The sequence below is a fragment of the Maylandia zebra genome, linkage group LG8 (genome assembly GCF_041146795.1).
Source record: "Maylandia zebra isolate NMK-2024a linkage group LG8, Mzebra_GT3a, whole genome shotgun sequence".
NCBI classification, from domain to species: Eukaryota; Metazoa; Chordata; class Actinopteri; order Cichliformes; family Cichlidae; genus Maylandia; species Maylandia zebra.
This window is the reverse complement of record NC_135174.1, coordinates 29,858,878-29,886,099: the sequence shown is the minus strand read 5'-3', so window position 1 is coordinate 29,886,099 and position 27,222 is coordinate 29,858,878. Positions and strand designations below refer to the sequence as shown.

The 27,222-nt window shown below is 43.0% G+C and overlaps 1 protein-coding gene across 5 annotated transcripts in view; it reads left to right on the top strand.

The window, feature by feature from the left end:
* Positions 1–27,222, top strand: part of tcerg1l (transcription elongation regulator 1 like) — an 89,614-nt gene that overhangs the window by 8,528 nt on the left and 53,864 nt on the right. For all 5 annotated transcript variants that reach the window (XM_076887783.1, XM_076887784.1, XM_076887786.1 and 2 more), the window contains exon 5: positions 6,889–7,014. In XM_076887783.1, the coding sequence (XP_076743898.1) occupies positions 6,889–7,014 (126 nt within the window). The remainder of the gene's footprint in view (positions 1–6,888; positions 7,015–27,222) is intronic.

Here is a 27,222-nt window from a genome sequence, read left to right as displayed (position 1 = left end):
TACCAGCGTACACTATGTTACTCTGTTTGTGTCGGGGACCCGATCCTTGGGGTGGACCAATTTTTGGTGCAGCGTGTTTTGGGGTTTAAAAGCCACAGAAACCTGGTGTTTAGAAAAAATGTGTCTCAGCTGCTCCGATACTCCTGACACGTACGGGATCACTACAGATTTTCGCTTGGGCACCGGTACCGGTCCGAGGCCCGGAGGTTGGGGACCGCTGATTAAGAGGACCCGAGGGAAGCTCGGAAAGCTAAGCAGAAGTTATTTGGAGAGGAGAGTGACTCAGACGTGGCTCAAGTAGACACAGTGTGTAACTTTGCTACAGTGTAGCTGCACCACAGAGCAACACTGCAAAGTTCACTAAACACAGATGTTTACATTTTTCATTTATTTTTTATATTGCAAACATTTGCACTGTTATCAGTATTTGCACTATTTTATATTATTTTTTGACAATCTTTAAAGTCATTATTCAACACATTGTTATTGTTAAATAAATATCGTCAAATAATCGAGATCTCAATGTCAGTGAAAATAATCGTGATTATCATTTTTGCCATAATCGAGCAGCCCTAGAGCTGGGTGTCATCTGCATAACAGTGTAAATGTATGCTATGTCTTCTAATGATGCTGCCTAAGGGAAGCATGTATAATGTAAACAGAATTGGTCCTAGCACTGAACCCTGTGGAACTCCATAATTAACCTCAGTATGTGAAGAGGACTCTCCATTTACATGCACAAACTGGAGTCTATTAGATAGATATGATACAAACCACTGCAGTGCAGTACCTGTAATACCTACAGCATGTTCTAATCGCTCTAATAAGTTCAGCGTTCAATACAATCCACCCCTCACAACTCATCAGGAAACTGACAGACCTGGGTATCAGTTCCCTCATCTGCAAATGGTTACTGGACTTCCTGACCAACCGCCCCCAACATGTCCGGCTGGATAACCGCTGCTCATCTACCATCACGATGAACACCGGTGTACCACAAGGCTGTGTGATGAGCCCTTTCCTCTACTCCCTCTTCACCCACGACTGCAGACCTGCTGATGGTTCCAACACCATCATTAAGTTTGCAGATGACACCACGGTGATTGGCCTCATCAGTGACAACGATGAGGCCGCCTACAGGGAGGAGGTGGATCGTCTGGCTGAGTGGTGCGACAGAAACAACCTGCTGCTTAACACCGAGAAGACCAAGGAGCTCATCGTGGACTACAGGAGGAATGCTGACCCACATCCACCCATCCACATTAAGGGGACGGCTGTGGAGCGTGTGAGCAGCTTCAAGTTCCTGGGAGTCCACATCTCCGAGGATCTCACCTGGACGACCAACTGCTCCAAGCTGGTCAAGAAGGCTCACCAGCGCCTCTTCTTCTTGAGGACTCTGAGGAAGAACCACCTGTCCTCAGACATCCTGGTGAACTTCTATCGTTGCACCATCGAGAGCATCCTGACCAACTGTATAACAGTCTGGTACGGGAACTGCTCTGCCTCGGACCGGAAGGCGTTGCAGAGGGTCGTGAAAACTGCCCAGCGCATCGCCGGAGCACCACTTCCTGCCATAAAAGACATCTACAGGAAGCGGTGTCTGAAAAGGGCTGGGAAAATCATCAAAGACCCCAGTCACCCATCACATGGACTCTTCACCCTCCTGCCCTCTGGGAGGCGCTACAGGAGCCTCCGGACTAAGACCACCAGGTACCGGAACAGCTTCTTCCCCACAGCTGTCAGACTCCTGAACTCTGCCTCCTGACATCTGACCCACGTTAACACATGGACTGAACATACACACACCCACAATGGACAACTGTACCCTCAAACACAATAATAACATGGACTGAACCACCACTCACAACCACTAGCACTTTATATAGCCTCTGTAGAAACTATCTACACCCTCACTTATCTTAACTGCACTGCTGTATAGCCCTGTGTAAATAATCATTCTGTACATACGATAATCTTTAATCCTACAACTGTTTACAACTTGCATAGTTCCCATTTCTGTATAGCTGTATATCCCAGATTCTGTAAAGTTATTTATTTCATATTCTGTATAGTTTTTCATATTTATATCCTGTTCATAGCCTGTACATAGCTTGTACTCACTACAGCCTGTACATACTTATAGTTATAGAATATTCACAACATACTTCATACCGTGTACATTATAACATACCATAATAGACCCATTTCTGTAATATACTTGCATATCTATATTATTGCTAATATATATTGTAATATATCTATATCATGGCTAAACCACTTCTGGGTGGATGCAAACTGCATTTCGTTGCCTTGTACCTGTGCATGTGCAATGACAATAAAGTTGAATTCTATTCTATTCTATTCTAATAGGATATTATGGTCGACAGTATCGAACGCTGCACTGAGGTCTAGCAGGACAAGCACAGAGATGAGTCCACTGTCAGAGGCCATAAGAAGATCATTTGAAAAAAAACACCTGGACTTCTTTAAGTTGCTTGAACACGTTTCACCTCTCATCCGAGAAGCTTCTTCAGTTCTGAACTGAAGAAGCTTCTCAGAATTATCTCTAATGATTGAAATTTTATTTGTGAAGAAGTTCATGAAGTCATTACTAGTTAACGTTAAAGGGATGGTTGGCTCAACAGCGCTCTGACTGTTTACCAGCCTGGCTACAGAGCTGAAGAGAAACCTGGATTCTTATTTTCTTCAGTCAGTGATGAATAGTAAGATGTTCTGGCTTTGCGGAGGGCTTTCTTATAAAGCAGCAAACTATTTCTCCAGGCTAAACGATCTTCTAAATGAGTAATGAACCATGGGAGTTTGTGTTTGGTCTTGTTGTATTCTTTTCCTTTTTCTCTGTTTTTCTTTTCTTTTTTCCTTTTAGCAGTTTCTGGTTGGTTTATTCGTGTTGATAGTCCAAGGTCTTCTTAGTATTGGTATAGCTTTTGGATTCTGTTCATGTTAAAGTTTATATTTAAGTACCTGAGTTTTTGATTTAGTGTACCTCACCTCCCCTGTGTTATTTTTATCCAATTATCAAGTTTGTATGTTAGAATGTGCCGTTTACTGTTTCTTTATTTCTTACTTTGGGTTAGTCTCTGTTGGTATTTATCTCACCTGTGTTTCCCAGGTGTTTCCTCTCTGCCGCAAACACCCCTTTGTGTATGTTCAGTTGCTATCTGGTCCAAATATCTGCTTGCATGCCCTAGTGTTACCCGTTTCCATGTTTGCCTTTGTATGTGGTTTCATTTTCCCCTGTAGACTATGTAACTCATTAGCTAACTGGATTTCTGTTTTGTCTTTTGGACTTTTTATCAGCCTAAACGCACAGCTCATCTGTGTCGCACTTAGCCTGGTGGGGCTTAAGGCATTATCGTCCATTTACTTACAAATCAGTTGACAGGTTTGTAAACTTGTAGCTTTAGTTTGTTTACATGAAAAAAATAAACTAAACTGAAGAAGAAGGTGTTGTCTTTATGACTATTGGAGAACTTACGGGATTTACTTTGTGGCTAGCTGCTAGCCTGTACAGACCTTTGCATATCTATAGTAACAAAGCAGATGTGGCTACTGGAAGTTTTTTAACTCAAACTTGCAGCGTACACATGGTAGTTGGTTCAGCTCAGATCACATGTACACCATGAATGAACCCCTCTGGACCAAAATCACCTCCACCAAAGGACGTTGGTGCAGTTGTTTTAGGCCACACTCGAGTGCGCATACTGTGTTCGCATCTGCACAAAAGAGTAATATACAGGGTGAACCAGAGTACGACGAATGAATGAACCAGAAAGGAACCAGAGTATTATGGACTAAACACCCTAAGATTGAGGCTTTGAAGTAAAACTGTGTGTCGGTCTTTGGCTAATTAATAAGCTGGAGTGAAAGATTCACTCAGCCTTCAACTCAGCCTGTACTTTTTGTTAAATCATTTACTAATAGGACTTAGAAGAGAGAGGTCTAATGTCTGATACATTTAACTGTCCTGGTACAGTTGAAAACGGCTTTGTTTGTTTTCTTGTTTAGGTGGTCTGGGCCCAGACACAGTCTCTTGGTGGTTTGAGTTGGGTGTTTATTGCCACAATTCAGCCAAAATAAGTAAAGTCTGAATTTGCAGGTCCATGCCTATTGTAAGTGGGTTATGGTTTGAGAATGGCTTGGACACATACAGCTGCACCAGTCACCCAAAGGATTAGTGCTGTGATTGATTAGGCAATATAACCGTTGTTATATATAACCCAGAGAAAGGCGGAACATTTGAGTGCTATAAACCAGCGGTCCCCAACCCCCGGGCCACGGACCAGTAACAGTCCGTGAGTCGTTTGGTACCGGGCTGCGAGAGTTGAGGCTTGGGTGTGAAATTCACATTTTCAGGGTTTCCATGGGTCTTTTCCTGTGTGTTATGAACACATCTTTTTTCTTTTTGTACCGGTACTGGTTTTATTTCGTTGTATTTATCCGCGACACCTTAAAGGCCGGTCCATGAAAATATTGTCGGACATAAACTGGTCCGTGGCGCAAAAAAGGTTGGAGACCGCTGCTGTAAACCATAAGATATGTTTGCCATCAACATGCAGGAACCAACTTGGTTATGTTACCATACCATCCATATACCATCCCTCCAGTAAAGCCCTCTGTGCTCCAGAAGCAAGTTAATGTTATTTATAATAGCCACCTTGTAGTCTCTACAGACTGATAACATCCAGGCAATCAAGCTGTGTAGGTGGACGAAACCAACCCCCTCCGTCTTTTGATATCAGATATCATTTGTCCCCAAATAGACTGGTTCAACTTGGGTTGGTTCTTTATAATCTCTGGGATCTTACCGGCTACTTCCGAAACCCCAGCACCAGGAAAATTATTTAGCAAAAGTTCAGTAAAAAAGAAAGGCCAGGAAACTTTTTAAGTCTGACACAGCTCAGGCCAAGAGAACAGAATTCATAAATATTCTGAATGAAGTAATATCAAAATTACTTCAACTTTCACCTGTGGTGCAGTTTTTTACGTTATTGCATTGCACTTTTCAAATGAATACTGAGTTGTTAATGTCCCTCTTTTATTGTATAATGTGGCATTATGTTTCTACATCATCTCCTGCTGAAATTTCTTCCTGCAACTTGTAGCATGATCATCTGCAGATGGTTTGTTGCATTGACATTTTAAGAGGTCTTTGTTGTGTGTCTTTATATTTTTATCTGCTGTTTGTGAGGAGCTTCCTGAGAACAGCTGCTGCCTTAAAGAATAAACTCAGGGGTGCAGGAACAGGTTATTGACTGGCTGCAGCCTGAGTCTGCATCACTGAAATAGACACAGATGTGTTTCTCTTGTCTAAATCCTCTGAGTTCATTTGTTTGAGACGATGTTCCGATGCAGTCAGAGGCTTTTGGAAGCCAACAAATGCAGATTAAATTAGCTTTTATTTAGTCAAACGTGGGTGTGTGTTCGTGTTGTTGATGTTTTCTGGCAGGAGCTCGGTTTCTCTTCAGTTTATAGTTTGTCAAGATTGATTTGTCTCAGATTGACACAACATGCTCACAGATGGAAACCTCCGCAGGAAATTCTGCTCTGCTGAATGTGGAGAGGAAATGAAAAACAGCTGAAAACTAAAAAATGTAATGTCTGCAACAGTGAGCATGTGTTGTTAAAATAATTTCTAACCTTATCATTCATCGGACTGTAAATGGACTGGTTCTTATCTAGCGCTTTTCTACTCTGGCTGAGCACTCACCATTCACCCATTCACACCAGCACTTTTTTGTCTATGCTGTCTCTAAGTGCTTACTATCTAACAGTCACACACATTCATACTCCGGTGGATGCATCGGAGAGCAACATGGGGGTTGGTATCTTGCGAGCATTGTGCTGCATCAAATATCCTTCCACAGATGTTTTATTGTCGCTGCAATGGTGCTGCCGTCAACAGATTTAGGTCAGTGTTTTCCTGAAAGGAGCGCAAACTCGTGGAGGCGGACTGATCTGCTGAAATATAACCATGCCACAAGCACACAGATCTTCATTAAAAGTGTAACTACATGAAACTTCAGTTAAGCCACAATGATATCAGCCACTTATAATGGCTGATTGCGGGGGTTTCCATATGGAGCCTCAGTGATGACAGATTTCTCTCTAATTATTTCAATGATTGTTTACTTCATTGAAGCCGGTATCAATCTGAAATTTATTCATTTGTTTTTCATGCGACTAGTTCTTTTGATTTATCAATTTAGATTCAGGGTGTTGTTGTGCTAAGAAGTATTATTGTAGGGTCTACCTTACAATATATGAGCTTCCTCCGAAGGGTGACTGGCCTCTGCCTCAGAGATAGGGTGAGAAGTTCGACCATATAGGAGGGGCTCAGAGTAGAGCTGCTGCTCCACATCGAAAGGAGCCAGCTGAGGTGGTTCGGGCATCTGACAAGGATGCCTCCTGGGCGCCTCCTGGGCGAGGTTTTCCGGGCATGTCCCACCGGGAGGAGGCCCCGGGGCAGACCCAGGACACGCTGGAGAGATTATATCTCTTAGCTGGCCTGGGAACGCCTTGGTGTTCCCCCGTACAAGCTGGAGGAGGTGGCTGGGGAGAGGGAGGTCTGGGCTTCTCTGCTTGGGCCACCCGGCCCTGGATAAGCGGAAGAAGATGGATGAATGTTTAATCTGAAGTGACTGCTTACACCCTCACTGTCAACCCTCTTTTTTATTCATTGGAAATCAGTTCAGCATTTGAACTCATACATACAAACTCTTCTCAGCTGTTCCTGTCGAGCTTGAATAAAATCTATTTACTAAGCAGAAAGAGCAGAAGACATGTGGACACTCAGTTTTTAGGCTTCGTGAAATATTCTTCAATACACTGATGAAGATCAGAAGCATCCATTTCTTATTCTGTGTGCAGATCACATCAGGAGAGACAACACAAAGACAAGAGATGTCGAACCTGAAGACTCTTCTTCTTCCTCGCTCCCACTACACCTGCTGTCTTTGTCTCCTCTCCCTCTCCCCACAGCTCTTCCTCCATCAGGTGAGTCTGATTTGATCCTCATTGTGTAATTAGTGTGTTGGTGGAGTCACAATTGCTGCTTTCGCTAATTTCATAAGCTGTATATGGATCACGTGGTAAAGCCACTTCCTGTTTACAATGCTGTGTGTTTTCTGTCTGCAGTCAGAGTAAATCAAATAAGATAATCGTATAATCTATTGATAACAGGATCTGGTTGTGACACCATAGCAAGTTCAGGTTCTGGTTCCATGCTGTGATTCTGATTGTGCAGTAGGGCTGTGCGATATGACCAAAATCTCATATCCCTAAATAAGACGTATATCGTCCTGACAACGATATATATCACAAAAATTTGACATTTCCTGTTAATTCGCTGAGTCTCGGCCAGCTCGACTCATGTGAAGTGTTTTCAGCTGGGCGTCGTTTACCTGGAGTCGAGTGGTTTTTTTTTCTTTCATAGGTGGTACAAGAGGCTTGTCCTGTTTGAGTCTGAGGCCAGTTTGCACCATAATTTGCATAGCTCAGTTTTCTGGTCTGCGTCAGACTTTTCATAAACAAACCATGTCCATGCTACAGAGGTAGGCCCTCGTTTAGGAATAAGGTCCTCGATTTGTTTTGACTGGTCCTTCTGTTTGTCACCATTTCAGTTTATTTGGAAAATCTTAACAGGATCTTGAGCTTTATTGTGAAAGGTTTATGTGGAAAATAAACAAGAGGATGGTGGAGCCACACAATGGTTTTACCGTCGTTGTTGCTAATGACAGCGCATAAAAAGAGTCACTTGTCTATCCGTAGTGTGGTTATAGTACCGTAATTGTCGGGCTATAAGCCGCTACTTTTTGCACAAGCTTTGAACCCTGCGGCTTTTAGTCAGGTGCGGCTTTTCTATGGATTGTCCGTGATTTTTGTCATATCATAAGAGGATTTGTTTTGTTTGTTCCACTGTTGTACGGCACTACGTTGCCTGGCGGAAGGGCATGTGATCAGACACACAGTATCGGGGTTCAAGAGTGGTATGTTGGTCACATGTCCATCCGCCAGGCAACATAGTGCTGTACAAGTAGCGCGAAAAACAAACTTCAAAGTAGCGCTACGCGTTCAGCGGGAGGCGTGGATGACAAGCGGCCATAAACTTGCGAAAAGCAAGTTATGCTCAACTCCACCGGTGGAACCTGACAGCGTGGAAAAGTGTGAAAACATCCACGATCACCAACGGATTTTGAAGGGCTGGACTGCTGCATGATGGAGAGGAGGACACCGCCACGGCCCTTCTGAGGGTGTTCGACACTGACAACGAGGATTTGTTTGGTTTTGAAAGTGACAACAAAGGAGAGAAGCGGAGAGTGGATGACGAAGCCATCCTGAGCCTGTTCGTGTCCGACACTGGAGAAGAGGACTTTGGTGGTTTCAGTGCAGGAAGAAAAGAAAGATGGTGAATGACTGACTTTTCTTCTTGTTAAAGCCGTGTCACTGCACCTGAGCCTAAAAGGTAGGCCGAATCTATTTTTCTGGTGTGCTGTAGGTTATTGTTATGTACTACATTTGTTACTCATTTATGAAGCACAGTACATGTTTCGTACTTGTAATTACCGCTACTTGTACATATACCTAAAAAGTAGGGCTGGGCGATATGACCCAAAATTTATATCTCGATATTTTTTAGCTGGATGGTAGAGCTGGGCGATATGAGATTTTTTCATATCACGATATGTTTTTTTCATTTCAGGCGATAACGATATCTATCACGATATAAGCCAAATAACTATATTTGTAAGATTTAAATGTGCCGTTGCTCACAAGTAAAATGTGAAATAATCAGCAGCTTGTTTTTATTTAAATATTTATTTCCCATAATAAGTTCAACAGGGTAGATGTACTTAAGGAACATGAGACTTTTTCAGATAAATAAAGGCAAATATTGCAAACTACACAAAAGGCAGCCGCTAAAGCGTTTAAGTTTCAAAATAGGACAAACAAAACAGACTAAATTGTCAATTCCACTTAGAAACAAAATATTAATTCTAAAAATAAATCTTAGTTTGTTTTACAGAAGAACAGACAAAACTGACTAACTTTTGTCAATATCAAATAAACTGAGAACTAAAAGGAAATTCTCAATCTCTCCTTGTTGTATAGCTGAGCTTTTCAAACAGTTTTAACAGTTACTTTAGTCTGACAAAAGCCGAATGACGAATTAGCGCTTCCAGTCAGAGACTGAGGCTACGTCCACACGTACACGGGTATTTTTGAAAACGGAGATTTTCCATTTTCGTTTTAAAAAATAATCCCGTCCACACATAAAGGCAGAAATGAAGGAAAACGCTGCTATGAACATGCCAAAGCAGCAGGTGGCGCTAGATTCCTAACCGTGCCTAAATGTTGGCCAATCAGAAGTCTAGAAGCCTCGGTGGGAAAAAGTAAACAAAGCTGCGGCATAGAAGCAGAACCGAGTCGTATGTGTGGAGGGACAGTAACTGTGTGTATATGTAAGCATTTAAACACTGCAGAGAGTAGAATTAACAGTATTGTAGAAATTCATTTCACCGAAACAATAACGTGGCGCACAGTGTGACGCATGCACCAGTTTATTGTATTTCCAGACTTGCTTTCGGCACAATTTACAGTGCACGCTACTCTGTTTTTTGTCAGACTTGAAATAGCCGAAATACCTTCACACTACGGAACTTCTATGGCTCTTCCGTTCGACAATCTCTCCGGCATTGGAACCATCATCTGTTTTCTCTTCGGTCACGCTCGGTTGATTTTTCTAGTCGGCACACTCATTTCCTCCATTACCCGCTGGCTGCTTCCCAAACAAACACACGTGCGGCTTGGCACTTGTGCTGTACGTAACAAGTCACGCGACGTGACGCTGCGGCCGTGACGCTGCGGCTCTGCGCTACTTAATTTGGATTGGCTGACCTTTTTTTTTTTTTTTTTTTTTTTTGAGGACAAGAGCGGCGAGGTCTATCGCGATAGTTTAATTTCTCTATCGAGTAAAAGTTATATCGCGATACATATCGTTATCGTTCTATCGCCCAGCTCTACTGGATGGCGATATAAGATATGTATCTCGATATATTTTTTTTAAGCCATAAAGTAAGAACAAAAAGAGAGTTCTTAGTCAAAGCTGTGTCCCAGATGTCACACAGGCACTTTTATTAACATACAGCACAGATGTACATGAAAAATTACTCAAAATTAAATTATGAGCATTCATTAAATAATAATGCTCCATAAATAAAAGAAAACAAGGTTGTTTTTGTGCATAACAAAAAGATCACAATTGTGCAGTCAAAATATAAACTAAAAGACGCTGAGCACAATAACAAAGACAGATTTCACAGCTGCTCTGTTCCCAAGTTTTGCTGCGTGACTGACAGCCTGGAGTTTGAAATCCGCTTCATAACCACGTCTCTTACAGGTGCCATTTATGGTCCTTATACACACACAAGGTAATATTACGTTGATGCACAGTACGTATCACTCCGCGAAGCTCTTCGGTAGCCGTAATGCGCCGACAATCTATCAAGCGGTGCAGCTCCGTAGCTTACCAAAGTCGTACTCAAACATTTTTGACAGATTGCTGAGCGCCGTGTACCACATAAAATCGGTTCGCGGCCATCAAGCACAACCAGAATTCATACATAAGGCGCGCTATCAACTTTTGAGAGAATGAAAGGACTTTAGGGTTAGCGCTGTTAGCTCGTTAGCGCGGTTAGCTCGTTAGCATGTTTAGCTCGTTAGCACGTTGACGCCGTCCAGCCCCACGCATGGGGCGATGCGCAGTAACTCGTTAACGGAGATTTGCCGTGTCCGTCTTGTCGCTGCCTGCATGTGAAGCGATGGGGGAGGAGGGGGAGTTGTCTTCAGTGAAGGCGAGGCGGAGTAACGTTGCGTAGAGACAAAAGTGGACGAAAGAGAGGCAAACTTGCGGCTCCACAACTATAATTATAACGTAACATAGACTATATCGATATAAAGGATATTGTCACATCTTATATCTCGTATAAAAATATATCGATATGTTTTAAAAACTCGATATATCGCCCAGCTCTACTAAAAAGTTATGCAAATATGTACCCATAACTTGTTTTTCAAAATATTAATAAAAGGGGTGTGTCTCCAAACAGCCGTCTCTTTCCTGACAATTCGCTTTGTGCATATTCTCTTACATATGATAAGTCAGCATTGAAACACCTGCAGCTTTTAGTCAGGTGCTGCTAATGTATGTACAAAACAGGATTTTCCCCTGATTTTAGCTTGTGCGGCTAATATTCAGGTGCGCTCTGTAGTCCGGGAAATCAGAATCAGAATACTTTATTAATCCCGAAAGAAATTAGGGTACAAATACGGTAAATATAAGAGAAAAAGAGAACTTTAATACAGCCACTACAGTGACCGTCAAAACCATGAAAAAATAGTACTGTAAACGGTTTATTTTGTAACACCACGAAACAAACGATAGCATATAATATGAAATGATAGATGTTTTCATATCATCATCCAATATATATTGTCATATCGAACAGCCCTATTGTGCAGATCTCTGCAGGTGTGGTGATATTGAACAGCTTGTTATGTGTCTCCTCTTCTGGCTGCGTTCATCTGTTTTTCAGCTGCTCATCACTGCTGTTGTGTATTTTTCATTTTGCTTATTAAAATCCAGCCGTACTCGATTTGACGCTGTGTATCTGTTCTGGTTTTTTGCAGCAGCGAAACAAATCTGCAGCTCAGCGTGTCATTACTGAAAATAAAGTGACTAACAGCCTCACAGACTCAAAACAGATAATAAACAGCAGTGGGGAGTCTATCGTCCACTGAGGAGTATGAAAACAAATATTTTTCCACAGTTTCTGTCTGACATCAGGTAGCTGCAGTGTGTGACTGATTTTATTAGCATCTGCTGCTGATCACAGTCTTCTTACTTTGACTGCTATAGTCCCTCAAAAAGAAAAAAGAAAATCACATAATAATTCAAAAAAGTTTAGGGAAGTTAAATGTGTACCAGTGTTAGTCAGTCTCAGATGTTTCACTGTGTTTCTGCTGCTGTGTGCAAAATAACAGATTCATCAGCCTTTATAAAATGTAAAGCAGCTCATTACAGTGCCGCGTCTTTCAGCTGTGTTTGATTAGCCTGAGTGTGTGTGTGAGTGTGTGTGTGTGAGTGTGTGTGTGTGTGTGTGTGTGTGTGAGTGTGTGAGTGTGTGTGTGTGTGAGTGTGTGTGTGTGTGTGTGTGTGTGTGAGTGAGTGAGTGAGTGTGAGTGTGTGTGTGTGTGAGTGTGTGTGTGAGTGTGTGAGTGAGTGAGTGAGTGTGAGTGAGTGAGTGTGAGTGTGTGTGTGTGTGTGAGTGTGTGTGTGAGTGTGTGAGTGTGTGAGTGTGTGTGAGTGTGTGTGTGTGTGTGAGTGTGTGTGTGAGTGTGAGTGCGTGTGTGTGTGTGTGTGTGTGTGTGAGAGAGAGAGAGACTGAGAAGATTTCTCAAAGGCATTAGTTAATTTTCTTCCCACAATCCCTTGCTCCTCTGAGCCAGTCCTGTGTGTGCAGCTGTTACGTGTTTGCTACGATGCGTAGGGTTGGCTTCCAGGCCCCTCTTCTCTGGACACCCTCTCTTCTTTTAAGATGAGGCTTCATTTTTGCTAAAGCATATAATTAGGGTTGGATCAGGTGACCCTGGCCCTCTCTTAGTTATACTGCAACAGGCTCAGGCTGAAAGACTTTCCATTATGAGAGTTTCTTCTTCACTCTCCTTTTTTCTCTCCCCAGGTGTTTATATACAACTGTCATGATCCTTTATCTTCTCTCTGTGACAAAATCATTTTTTAAAGATTTTTTAAAGAAGTCATGGAAAGCAGTCAGTGTTCACCATTCACATTTTTTAGATTCCAGTCTGAGTTTAGACCATCAGAGAGCAGAAGTGGATGCTGAGCTCTCAGCTTGTATATTCTTGGGCTGTTGAATCATTGGTCACTGCATCCTGTTAAACAGACTGAGGCAACTGATGTGGCTGTACGTTAGTCCTATCGAGAGCATCTAATTCAATTCAATTCAATTTTATTTATATAGCGCCAAATCACAACATAAGTCGCCTCAAGGCGCTTCATAGATACAGAGAAAAACCCAACAATCATATGACCCCCTATGAGCAGCACTTTGGCGACAGTGGGAAGGAAAAACTCCCTTTTAACAGGAAGAAACCTCCGGCAGAACCAGGCTCAGGGAGGGGCGGGGCCATCTGCTGTGATTGGTTGGGGTGAGAGAAGGAAGACAGGATAAAAGACATGCTGTGGAAGAGAGTGATTTTGATTGGCTGCCGTGCAAAATAAGTCAAGACAGGTCGATCCTAGATAATCGATTGCTTGTGTGGACTTGGGGCAGCCAGGTATCCCATAATGCATTTCAAATCACAGGCAGCAATGTTGGTGGTGTAAAGTTTTAAAATACCCGTTTTTCTGTCACCAGCTACACTTTTAACAGGGTTTTAGCCGCGAATGTCGCGCCGTAATCTTCACGTCTGGTCAGGTTGTCAACATAGAACATGTTTGTGCTCAGATGTTTTCAGAGATGTCACTCGCTCTGCTAACAGTCAGCTGACAGAGAGCACCGAGCTTCTCCTCATAAATGAAATGGTGAAGCATTAATTTAACCCCTAAAGGGGCTACACCTTCAAGTATATCATGCATGATATCAACATTTATGTTTTCTGTTGCATGAAATTAGTGAAGGTTATTCAGAGAGGAGTCCTCTTTCACACTTGCTTGGTTCGTTTAGGCTGACATGTTCCTGATAACTGTCTTTGGTGTGCAACTCAACTTTGTCTTCATCATATATCAGCTGTGCATCTGCTTTGTCAATCATGCAAAACTGACAGAATTTGTTTGCAGAGAAACTTACAAGGTAGCCACAAAGTGAATGAATTCCTTTTATGTTGTGTCTACATCTTCAAATATATTTTTAGCACTTTCAAACTCCTTCATTAATGCTTGAACAGCCTCGCTGTCTTGTGGTACATCCAAGCTACTCAACAAAGCAGCAGTTGACTGTTGCAAACAGTCTACAGTTTTCTCAAGCAACTCCTTTGTACAGTTTACACTTCTTGTAACATCTGTTAAAGTAATATTTGATGAGGCATACATCTGTGCCACAAAAGAAGCAGCACATTCACCAAGATCAGTATAGTTTTTTAACTTTGATACTGCACCTGCTACATCACCGGGCATCTCCAAAACATCAGGAACTACTAGATCATCAGTTTCAACTGAACAGTTTGATGTCTCTCCTTGGTAAGAAGGTTGAACTGAGTCAGCATCCACTGAAGATGAAGTAGAATGAGATCTATGCAGGTGCTTTGAAAATGAATTTAAGTTATAATACATCCTTGGGCAGCCATCTTGGCTACATATAATTTTCAAGTTTAGTCCATCTCATAAGCAGTGAATTTGACGAAGATGCCAAATGAGGTTTCTCACCTCTGTGAACAGAGACTCTCTACATTTTGGACAGGTGAACATTTTACTTGCATCCTTTAATCTGTGCAATCAGCTCCAGTACTTTGGTTTTCCTTTGGGTGGACAGTGGCGGGTCATAGACAAACTCAAAGAAGGTGAAGACGGAGCCAAGCGGTGCTGGATAGGACAAGGACCCAATACAGTTTGAAAAGCTTATCCACAGCACACGTCTGGCCATCATTCAGAGGAATGGTTGCTTTGTCATTCTTGGCAACAATGACGTACTGCCTGGTTGCACTGTTTAGATCCCCGATGCATATCGGCTGGGGTTGGTGTGTTGTGGATGATGCTTCAGGATCACTGCAAAGGCTTGGAGATGGGGAAGATAAAGATAGATTTTTAGAGAAGTATTCAGTGAGGTTTAGACAAATGCTTTCCTCAGGTAAATACTGTGTGAACCTCACTGAATACATATCAGTGCAAGAACAACCAAGTGCGTTATAGCTGATTTAAGGCTGCAACGACTGGCACCAACTGGTGGGAGCAGGTGTGTTAACACTACAAGGGCAGTGTAACAAGCCTCATCTAATGAAGAAAAGCAAGGTGTAAAATTATTCAAAATACAGAAATGTGTTATTTAATCAATTATGAGATGTACAACAAAAATGACTTTCTCTTTTGTGAATAGATGAAATCAGAAATGCAGAGGCTTAAGGCACCTCATTTGGCTTATATGTGCAGCCCAAGGCCACATAATTTAAATTCTTTAGTTTAGTCTAGTCTCTAGGAATCCACAATAAGAGACTGGATCATAATAATGCTCCTGAGAAAGAAAGGACAGAGGTATATGGGTAATATACACTCAACAAAAATATAAACGCAACACTTTTGTTTTTGCTCCCATTCCCCATGGGATGGACGTAGAGACCTAAAATTCATTCCAGATACACAATATAACCATCCCTCCCAAACAGTGGTCACAAATCAGCCCAAATGTGTGGTAGTGGGCACATCTGCTATATTGAGATAATCCATCCCACCTCACAGGTGTGCCACATCAGGATGCTGATCTGACATCATGAGTAGTGCACAGGTGTACCTCAGACTGCCCACAACAAAAGGCCACCCTGGAATGTGCAGTTTTTTGCGCTATTGGGGGTCTGGGGACCCAGAACCGGTCAGTATCTGGTGTGACCACCATTTGCCTCATGCAGTGCAACACATCGTCGCATGGAGTCTATCAGATTGTCAATTGTGGCCTGTGGAATGTTGGTCCACTCCACTTCAATGGCTGTGCGAGGTTGTTGGATATTCGTGGGAACTGGTACACGCTGTCGTATACGCCGGTCAAGCACATCCCGAACATGCTCAATGGGTGACATGTCCGGTGAGTATGCTGGCCATGCAAGAACTGGGACATTCTCAGCTGCCATCTGCCCTGAACAATGTGAACCATGATTCATCCGTGAAGCGCACACCTCTCCAACGTGCCAGACGCCATCGAATGTGAGCATTTGCCCACACAAGTCTGTTACGGTAACGAGCTGGAGTCAGGTCAAGACCCCGATGAGGACGACGGGCATGCAGTTGAGCGTCCCTGAGACGGTTTCTGACAGTTTGTGCAGAAATTGTTTGGTTGTGCAAACCAATTGTTCCAGCAGCTGTCTGGGTGGCTGGTCTCAGACGATCTTGGAGGTGAACCTGCTGGATGTGGAGGTCCTGGGCTGGTGTGGTTACACGAGGTCTGCGGTTGTGAGGCCGGTTGGTTGTGCTGCCATATTCTCTGAAACGCCTGTGGAGACGGCTTATGGTTGAGAAATGAACATTCAATGCACGGGCGACAGATCTGGTTGACATTCCTGCTGTCAGCATGCCAATTGCACGCTCCCTCATTGCTTGTGGCATCTGTGGCATTTTGCTGTGAGACAAAACTGCACATTCCAGGGTGGCCTTTTGTTGTGGGCAGTCTGAGGTACACCTGTGCACTACTCATGATGTCACATCAGCATCCTGATGTGGCACACCTGTGAGGTGGGATGGATTATCTCAATATAGCAGATGTGCCCACTACCACACATTTGGACTGATTTGTGACCACTGTTTGGGAGGGATGGTTATATTGTGTATCTGGAATGAATTTTAGGTCTCTACGTCCATCCCATGGGGAATGGGAGCAGTAACAAAGGTGTTGCGTTTATATTTTTGTTGAGTGTACATTATTAAATTGCTAAATTTACTTACAAATCCTTCCCCCTGTCCTGCCACTCGGACACTCAGTGGTGATGATGAGGGTAACTGGAAAACAAAGGTAACCTTTTTTACTTCTGTGCACTTCAACATTTTTAAAGGAAAAATTCATTGAAAATTTTTAACAAAGCACAGTAAGGTGCTATACTTACTAACCACACCTCTCCACCAGATCCCCAATGCAAGTCTTCACAAGAAGCTTCCACGATGGCACTGACAGGGTACCTGTAGTTTCATACTCCTTAAGAATCTGTGGGGCTTTCCTCTTGAGTAGTGACTTCAGGGGTTGACTTTGTTCTTCTGTGGTAATGGTAGACTGTGTGAAGGCAACACCAGACACTTTACCTCTCTGCAATAATCTTCAAAGTCATGACAGCAAATTTGCACAGAGCATAGAAGCACGAGTTTACTCAAAAAGCTGCAGCGGAAGAAGGCGGTTTCTTAATTACCGTGATTATAACGCAATGACTAAAAGAAATTCTGAATAATAATTCAATTGATTTTATCTTATAGTTGCTACTTGGTGAATAAATCTGATCCTGACTAATAGTTAATAACTGTTAAAACACAATTTTTGACTTGGGAAACTGGAGAAATGCAAAGTGTACCTGACTTTGTCTAATCTCCCCAAGACAGGTTTCCATCGGTGGCCCTCCGGCTGACAGGACGATATGGAATCTATCAAAGTCCTTAACATCTACCTCACTGTCAACATCAATATATTCCATGAAATCAGTGTTATACTTTAGCAACCTATCAAGCACACAGCCCATGTGCTGAGCTTGGCTTTGACCTATGATGTCTTTGGCACTGCTGACATGAAGAGTTTTTTTTACAAATCTCTTTCTCAGCTATAAAAGTGGTTACAAGGACTTTGACAGATTCTAAGTTGTCATATGTGTGCTGAAAAAAAGAAACACGTGGCTAAATAAATAAGATAATTTGCTTGGTCAAGTTGCTGTTGTTTGTTTTTTTTAATAACACTGATTATTACTTAGTCAGAAGTTCTGCATGAAAAAGAAACTATATCAGAGCATGTTTCCAGCAATAAGCCTTAAAAAAGAATGTGCACATACTCTAGTTAATCATACTAGATGCAAAAACTGCTTTAACTGCTTAAAAAATAATTATCTCTGTCAATATGAGGTATATTTCATGTTAACCAGTAGCAGAGCTCTAGACTAACTTTTTGCCATGGGCGTACCGGTACGCCTAACTTTAAAAAGTTAGGCGTACTCACAGCCTTGGCCAGCCGCTTGAGGAGGTACACCAGAGAGATAGAAGGCAGGAGAATAAACCAGCTGTTCTCCACAGAACCAGCAAAGGTGTACTCTCAGTGGCAAGGGAACAATAATAATAAGAGAACAGCACCACCAAGGCTGGAGACGGAGCAATACTGGAAGAGCATATGGGAGAAGGATGCAACCCATAACGGCAATGCTCAGTGGCTAGAGGATCTGAGGGCAGACCACAGCGACCTCCCTGAACAGGGTCCAGTAACCATCACAGTGGCAGATATCCAAGAAAGGGTCTCCAGTATGAAGAGTTGGACAGCACCAGGGCCCGGTTCTGTGGAGAACAGCTGGTTTATTCTCCTGCCTTCTATCTCTCTGGTGTACCTCCTCAAGCGGCTGGCCAAGGCTGTGAGTCTTTGCTTGGCAGTTTCCAAGGCCTCAGGTATGGACAGCTTGCTGTATTTCTTAGGCACCTTATTTGTCGCACCTTTCTGCAACTCCGTTAGTTGGCTAACCTCCCTCCGTGCTACTTTGATCTTGCCCTCTAGCCTCCTTCTCCATGGAGGGTACTGCACCTTGTGGCTGTTCAACTTGTAGCCAAGCATCTCACTGATCACTGCTGCCGTATTGTAGATCAGCTTGTTAGTGTCGGTAATCGTGGCTGTAGGTATTGTCCGTAGTGCTGCATTAACATCATCTAGCAGACCTTCTGAGGGTACTTCACGTAATCTTGGTAACCTGCTACGGGGGATCCAGGTTTCAAGCTTGATCCTATTTTTCAGGTCAGTTCCTCTCGCACTCAACGATCCTTCTCCTATCGCACTTGGGGCTATGTACCCAATCTCGGGTGGGGGTGATGATATCTCCCCCCTGACCTGGCGTCCTGACTCCTCCTTGCCGTAGCATTTGTGTTGTACCTCGTCAATCTCTAGCTGTGAGAGCAGTCCCTTCTTTCGAATGTTGGAACACTGAGCTACTAGTTGTTTCGCCGTCATTGTGGATGTTGGGTATCGAAGAATCCATAGGTCCCTCATCCTATTCATGTAGCCCCTTCCGCCGGGGTTACTTGCGTAGTAGCATTCCAACAACGCCCTGTTTTCGTCTCTTGCCCACTGATGCCTTCTTGTTCCAGTAGCCCACTTTTCGTCAGGGTGCCCTGGTTCCTCAACACCTGACGCGGACCTTGTTGATCCGGGCGACGTCCGAGCCGGCATGCCTTCATATTTATCTGTCTCACTCATGTCTGCGGTAGGCTTGCTTAGCATAGGGGGTCTAGCCTTAGGACCCTTACTGGATACAGACGCCCCAGGCAGGAATTGAACTTGCGGTCCAAAGGCGTGTAGTCTAACCACTACGCTATCCAGCTATATATATATATATATATATATATATATATATATATATATATATATATATATATCTATATATATATATATCACTAGGTGCGGTGACTCCCAAGCTAGGCGAGTGGCTCCAGCAGATCCCGGGAACAACATCGGAGATCTCTGTCCAGAAGAGCGCAGTCCTGGGAACAGCTAAGATACTGCGCAGGACCCTCAAGCTCCCAGGCCTCTGGTAGAGGACCCGAGCTTGAAGGATAAACCGCCCGCAGGGGCGTGCTGGGTGTTTTATATATATATATATATATATATATATGCACATAATGTACATGCACGTTAAATATACATTAATGGCAGACTCATACCTTGGGCCAACATGCCTCCAGTGTGGTCTTCTGGAAAGTACGCAGGCTATAAACAGCGAGCGCAGAGTCTTTGTTAATAAAATGGATGGTTACGCTCATGTAGGGCTACGTATCTCTGCTCGTCCATAGGTCAGAATTCAAGGCATAATGCACGGCCCTGCAAACGTCCTTCTCTACTTTGGCCCGGCATGCATCATATAAGCGAGGCAACTCGACTTTACTGAAGTGCTTACGACCGGGCATAACGTACCTCGGATCAAGGACTTTGACGAGGTCACGAAAGCTGTCCTTCTCAACTACATAAACAGGGCCATGCCTTTACAAATATAACGTGAGATGGCTTCTGTGATTCTGTAATAATTTATAAAATTAGGTTAGAAACGATAGAAACGAAGAAAAATGGCATATTGCCCAGCACTATTAACCAGTGAAAAGTAATTATAACAAATATTTATCACAACACTACTAAATGTAGTCTATTAAGTGTGATAACAGAAGACAGAGGGCAACGTCAAACTAAAGTTAATCAGGCTTTAATCCTATTCTGTGCTAGCAAACGAATGGTCGCGGTGAACTGACTACATTTGCTATATTCAGAGCAAGGGCGTAGATTTCGTTTTGGCATTGGTGGGGGCGAATGATTCAGTTTTTTTTTTCCTTTTTGTCTTTGCTTCTTGATAACAAAAGGAGAAATGTACTTGCCTACATATGCTATTCTACATGCTTTTAAACCATTTAAAATTACAATTGATAGTTTTATATGCGAGTTATATAATGCTAAATTATAATTAAACAAATGAATAAGTATTTTAGACTTTAGTTTACTTCAGCCATATTCAATATAAATCAGGTATCATACAAAAATAAAAATAACTTCAAATTCAGCAGGGCTGGACTGGGACAAAATCGGCATTTTGACGAGTGACCAGCCCACCATGGTATTATAGGAAAAGTCATAAATCCTTTAAAGCCTTTATAATAAGCTTAAACCTATACCACCTTCCATATTCTGGTATCCTGAACAGTAACACCTAATTTATAATTACATATACCTATAACTGAAAGGGTTGCCAACTCCCAGCAAAAAAAGAAATGAAAAGAAGTAGGGAACCCCCCCCCCCCCCCCCCCCCCACCCTCTGCCTCAAGATGCTTAACTAACAAAACCGATTTAAATTTAATGCACTTATACAACAAATGCACATAACTCTATTATTTTTCTCCAGTAATTAAATACATTCAACATCTTTCTTCAACAGAATTGCAGACTGCACAGATGGTACCTTCCCAAAGTAAAGAATACTATAACTTACTGGGGTATATACTAACTAGACTTAATATTTACTGAATACAATAATGCATTTCTATACATTTTACATCAGATGAAAACGTTTGTTGTAAGATTCAGATAATTATTTGTTAAAAGCGAGACATTTTAAATGAGAATAAGAAAGAAAAGTATGTCTTTGTGCCCCCCTCTCCCTGTTAATGCCCTACCTGCCCCCCTGGCAACACTTTGCTAGACCCGCCCCTGCACAGTCACCAGCTGTCAGCTGCTTAGAAAAGGATCCTGGTGTTATTTGTCTCTCAGAAACAGTTCATAACTTCAACTCATTCATGTCATCTAAAAGGTAAACCTGTTTCTCCATCACCTGTTCAGCTCTGATGGTTCAGTAAGGACATCTCCTGGTTTCATCTTCATGTTTCCCTCTCACCACATATCCAAACCACCATCATGACCAGCAGCTTTCCAGCTGTGGCTCCAGCAAACATCAGCTGATACTAGAAATTAATATGAAATAAATTCTAACAACAGCTGATCAAGCTTAAACGTGCTGCTGTTGTTTAACCGACATCTGCTGGTTTCCTCTTTCTTGCGCAGAGAGAAAAGCCGATCAGCTGATCATTGATCAGTTTCATGATTGAATTAGCAACTTTCTAGCTGAAGTAGTGTGGGACAAATCGCGTTCCTTTTCACCTTAACTTTAAAGTTTGACCTCCTCAGCTGTAATTGGTCCAGCCCAGAGTCGATCATGACCAACTGGCCAATCCACCACCTTTCATTTATACTGTTAAAAAAAGAAAAGGAAAAAAAACCCATTGGCCCATAAAAACGAAAAATCACGAGCGGCCCACCGGGCAAATGCCAAGTATGCCCGATGGCCAGTCCAGCCCTGAAATACAGTCATGACAATAAACGAATATGAGTTCAAGGACTTAACAACATTACTTCAGTTACACCAACATCTCTGACACGTTAGCACTAAGGGAACACTGAATGACCTGGTGCTTTATGTCCATCTAAGATTACCACAAAGTAAAAGATCTCTCAGCAAAATTATGCAACATTTTAGCCACACTATCGCCCCGATCAAATCAGTGAGCTGGGATTTTTTATTCTAAGCTACTGTTACGGCAACAGACATTAATCCTACTGGTGTCCCACACAACAACTCAATGTCCACTATGTGAAGCTGCCAAACACAGGCCTGCTCCTCTCGTTAACTGAGATAAACTGCTGGCATATTGGTTTTACATCTATACTGTCCAGTGTCTCCTGGTGGACATACAGCAGCATTTTTAATCTCATTTGAGTCATTTTTGACTTTAGCCATGTTTTCTGAGAGCACTGAAGCTTCTTTCAGCCTCAACTGAGGATACTGGAATGACTAAAAGCAGCCTGACAACTGTCATGATAATAAATACTAGTTAATCTATAGCACCACATCATCAGTCAGTCACCTGTGAGCTCACCTCTCCACCTCGGTCTGAGCGACAACATGGCAGAGCTGCCTCTGTCACCTGATGAATAACAGTGAGACACTCCACATACATGCAGTCACACATGTGCTTCAAATACAGTCATGAACCAACAAGTCATCATCCAGTTTCACCTGTGATCTTGTGTCACCATTACTCTCTGAGCTTTGTGTTGGTTCTGCTGTCACCTGACAAACAGGACATACATGACAATAAGAATAAAATGTGCAGCTGCTTCAGTGTTTCTGTCACTTTGTGCAGATCTTGACTCATCAGTAATGTTTGTAGGGTGAGTGCATTTTTACAACAATCTGTGCAAACTGCACTAAAATGAACCCTATGAATATGTCAGTGCCATTAGGATGAAATTATTGTGTCACCAACATTTTAACGTTAGACATATAATTTTAACAGCCTCTGTAAACTAATATCCTGGCTGCTCGAGGCTGCCGTTTTCTCCGACAGCTTAAATCAAAATTAGAAATGCTGCTCTAGGAGTGCTGCCTGTTGTGCAGTTAGTTTCCAAAACACGTTATTAATGGGTACATACAATTTTAGACAGATGTGGGCCAAAGCCTAGCATAGCCTGTAACGCTTTTATGATGGGCACATTTTACGAGTGAACTTGAGTTTAAGTGTCTTACAGGTTTCTTTGAAAAACACTTTCTTATATCCAGGTTTTCCTTTTTCCTGCCATCCTCTCCTCCTTGCAGGCCCTCGCAATGCAGGTTTGCCGCTGCTAAAACTAAACAGAGCTCACTGAAAGGCACAGCCAATCACATTGGCCATATTTGTCACATGACGTAGGACTCCGGTAGAGAACATAATTTAACTCTTTCTGCACCGCTGGGTGAATCTACGCCCTTGATTCAGAGCCAGCGACAATATTGTCATTTTACACAACACTGCTACGGTTAGTTACTGACTCTGGCGTTGCTCATAGACACCAGAATGCCTGTCGGAGCTGCTAGCTCAGCTAAAACTCTGGTTCTAAGAGCAATTTCTGAATACTCTAATACATAAATAAAGTAAATAGATAAATACATGAATAAAGTAATACATAAAAGTACTACCAAAAACACATTAACTCTAATGAAGTATGGCACTAAAGCCAAGGTCTAATACTAAAATTAAGAGTAGAATATGTTAGCGAGACTGTTACCTTAGCTAGGTATAGTTAAGCAGTAATTAGCTTAAACTCAAAACTCCGACATAACTCCTATATTTTATATAAATTCAAAGTTTCACATTCTTCCAGAAACCCGACACATTTTCAGTACATTAAGATAAACTGGTAAATGATACTTACTGTGAGGTCTGACAACATACTAGGCGACGTAACGTCCATCTTTGCCTCCTTTGTCTCAGTGGCGCGAAAAGATAGCGCCCCCTTCCCGCCGCTGGTATGTCATGTTGCTGGGCAGAATTTGTTTCAATTTTCAGCATGTGTATTCTTACTCATTTAATTTTCTAATTTTACTTCAACTGTATTGCCCTAGTTCACATGTTACGGTCAAAATTAAGCCTGTTCTGTGTGGATATTTGTGGTTATAGTATAGCCACGGCCAGTAATTGGTATGCCATACATATTGAATCTTCCTTCAGAATTTTAGTACACCATACACACCTTGATGTTGTTTTGTTTGTTGAACGTAATGAGGAAAGGATTAAGGAAAACAAACAATAACTAAACATTTTATTTATTCAGTTAATATAGTTATAATACATTGTTAATGTAGAATTTATTTCACTAAAGACAGGGCTAACCTCAAATTACTGAGCTGCTAATTTTAGGTCCTGTTGTTAGATTCTGAAAATAACACACAAAATGTGTTAAACTGTGCAACACATCAAGTGTGTTAAGCCTTTTACACATTTTTTCAAAGTTTACACATTTTCTTACACATGTTATGTTAAAATTCACACAAAATGTGTTAATAGTGTAACAACACATTTTTTGTGTCATTTTTTAACACATCCTTTAGGGGGACCTCCCTAAAGGAGGACCTCCCTATTTATATCATAGTTTATGATATAGCACTGTTTTGAATATATTTCTGGGTCTATTATAAATTCTAAGGAGACAAATGGTAGAGAGTCCAAGGTATTAACTCCATACTAGGATTTGCTCCTTAAGAGGTTCGTTGACACTCGATTGATCATGTGCCCCAACTAAAAGGCAGTTTAAGCATAAACTTGCTCCTGGATCATAAATATATATCAATACAGAAAACATAATTAGGAGACGTTTGAAGCTTTAAGTCTAACAAAGTACAGCAAAAAAGATTACACCTGACCGAGAATATTAATCTTCTTCAGGAAAAGTCTGTTGGTAGAGAACTGTATGAGCAGCTTTGATGTCACGGCTCATCAGATGTACTGGTGATCAGTGTTTCAGAGGTAAAACTGTTTTTGCATGTGAAACCACCCCACCCACTCGCTGATCATTTACAGTGGGGAAAGAGAAGAACTGAAATCATCAGTAAACACACGCACACACAATGTTTGTCAGTAAACCTGCTGATCTCTGCTGTGTTCAGAAGCAGTTTGATAAAGTGACTCTATAAACTGAGAACAGAGCTTTCCTGAACACACACACACACACACACACACACACACACGCACACACACACCTACAAGATGGCGCTGGAGTGACGGCAGCCTTTCCAAGTAGCTCTGCAACACCGCACCTTTTTTCTTAACTTTAACTTTTTTAGACTAGGCTCTTCAAAGTTTTTTTTTCACCTTCCTCTACTTATACCTCTTAGATATAGCGATACAAGATGGATAATGCACTTTTCAAAACTTCTGGAACCAGCTCCTTCATCTATTCGAGAGCGGAGCTGCTGGCACTAAGAACAAAGGGACAGACCGGCATGCGACACAACATCCCGGCCGAGCTAAAGAGGAGCTACAGAGGCTGCAAAGCTGGAGCGAGGAGAGCGGATCACCGGAGGCGATTCAAACCATCAATCCCGACAGTGATCATGGGCAACGTGAACTCGTTACAGAATAAGATTGACGAACTGTGCGCTCTGAACAACCACAGACTATACCGTGAGTGCAGCTTGTTTATCTTCACGGAGACGTGGTTAACCGAGCTAACGCCGCAGGCTAACGTAGACCTATGCGGTTTCACATCCGTGAGAGCCGATAGGGACACGCAGGCCAGCGGAAAAAGCAGAGGTGGGGGACTCATTGTCTACGTTAACAACAGATACTGTAACCCTGGACACGTCTCCGTTAAAGTTTCGGTATGCCGTCCGGACCTGGAGCTGCTAGCTGTTAGCTTGCGGCCATATTATCTACCTCGGGAGTTCAGTCATGTGATCTGTGTGTGTGTTTACATCCCTCCGAGGGCCGACGCAACAGCTGCCTGTGAGAAAATACACACAGTCACAGCAAGACTTCAGACACAAAACCCCGAGGCTTTCATTATTATATCTGGAGACTTTAACCATGCCACACTGGACTCTACTCTGGCTGCTTTTCACCAGTTTGTGAATTGTCCCACAAGGAGCAACAGGACAATTGACCTACTGTATGCTAATGTGAGAGATGCATACAGAGCCACCCCCCTCCCCCCACTAGGGAAGTCAGACCACAACCTGGTTTACCTACAGCCACAATACACACCCCTCGTCCAAAGGCAGCCTGTCACAACGCGCTCCATCCGGAGATGGACCCCAGAAAAGGAGGATGCTCTGAGGGACTGTTAAGACCCTGGAGCGGTTGGTCCTGGCTCAGCTTCGGCGCCTAATAAGCTCATCACTGGACCCACTTCAGTTTGCCTACCAGCCTGGCATTGGAGCGGATGATGCCGTCATTCACCTCCTACATCGTTCCCTCGCTCACCTGGAGACCGCTGGAAGCACTGTGAGAATCATGTTCTTTGATTTCTCCAGAGCCTTCAACACTATTCTTCCCTCGGTTCTAAAGGACAAGCTGGTGAACTCTGGAGTGGACCATCACCTCACTACCTGGATCCTGGACTACCTCACCGACCGACCACAGTATGTGAGGACTCAGGGCTGTGTGTCGGACAGGGTCGTCTGCAGTACGGGGGCCCCACAGGGAACGGTTCTGGCTCCGTTCCTCTTCACCATCTACACTGCAGACTTCTCCCACAATTCCACCCAGTGCTTCCTGCAGAAGTTCTCTGATGACTCTGCAATAGTCGGCCTCATCACTGATGGGGACGACAAGGAGTACAGAGGTCTGACCCAAGACTTTGTGGACTGGTGCCAGCTGAACTACCTCCAGATCAACGCCAGTAAAACCAAGGAACTGGTGGTAGACTTCCGCAGGCACAAGCATTCTCCACTGCAACCACTGAACATCCAAGGTATGGACATTGAGGCTGTGGACAGCTACAGGTACCTTGGTGTTCATCTGAACAATAGACTGGACTGGACTCATAACTCAGACGTCCTCTACAGGAAAGGGCAGAGCAGGCTGTACCTGCTGCGGAGACTCAGGTCGTTTGGAGTGGAGGGCCCACTCCTGAAGAAATTCTATGACTCTGTTGTGGCTTCTGCTATCTTTTATGGCGTGGTCTGCTGGGGCGGCAGCATCTCTGCTGGGGACAGGAAGAGACTGAACAGGGTGATCCGAAGGGCCAGCTCTGTTCTAGGATGCCCTCTGGACCCAGTGGAGGTGGTGAGTGACAGGAGAACGGCGGCTAAGCTGTCATCCCTGATGGACAACATCTCCCACCCCATGCAGCAGACTGTGACAGCACTGAGCAGCTCCTTCAGTGGGAGACTGCGGCACCCACGGTGTGGGACGGAGAAATTTCGCAGGTCTTTCCTCCCCACTGCTGTCAGACTCCATAATA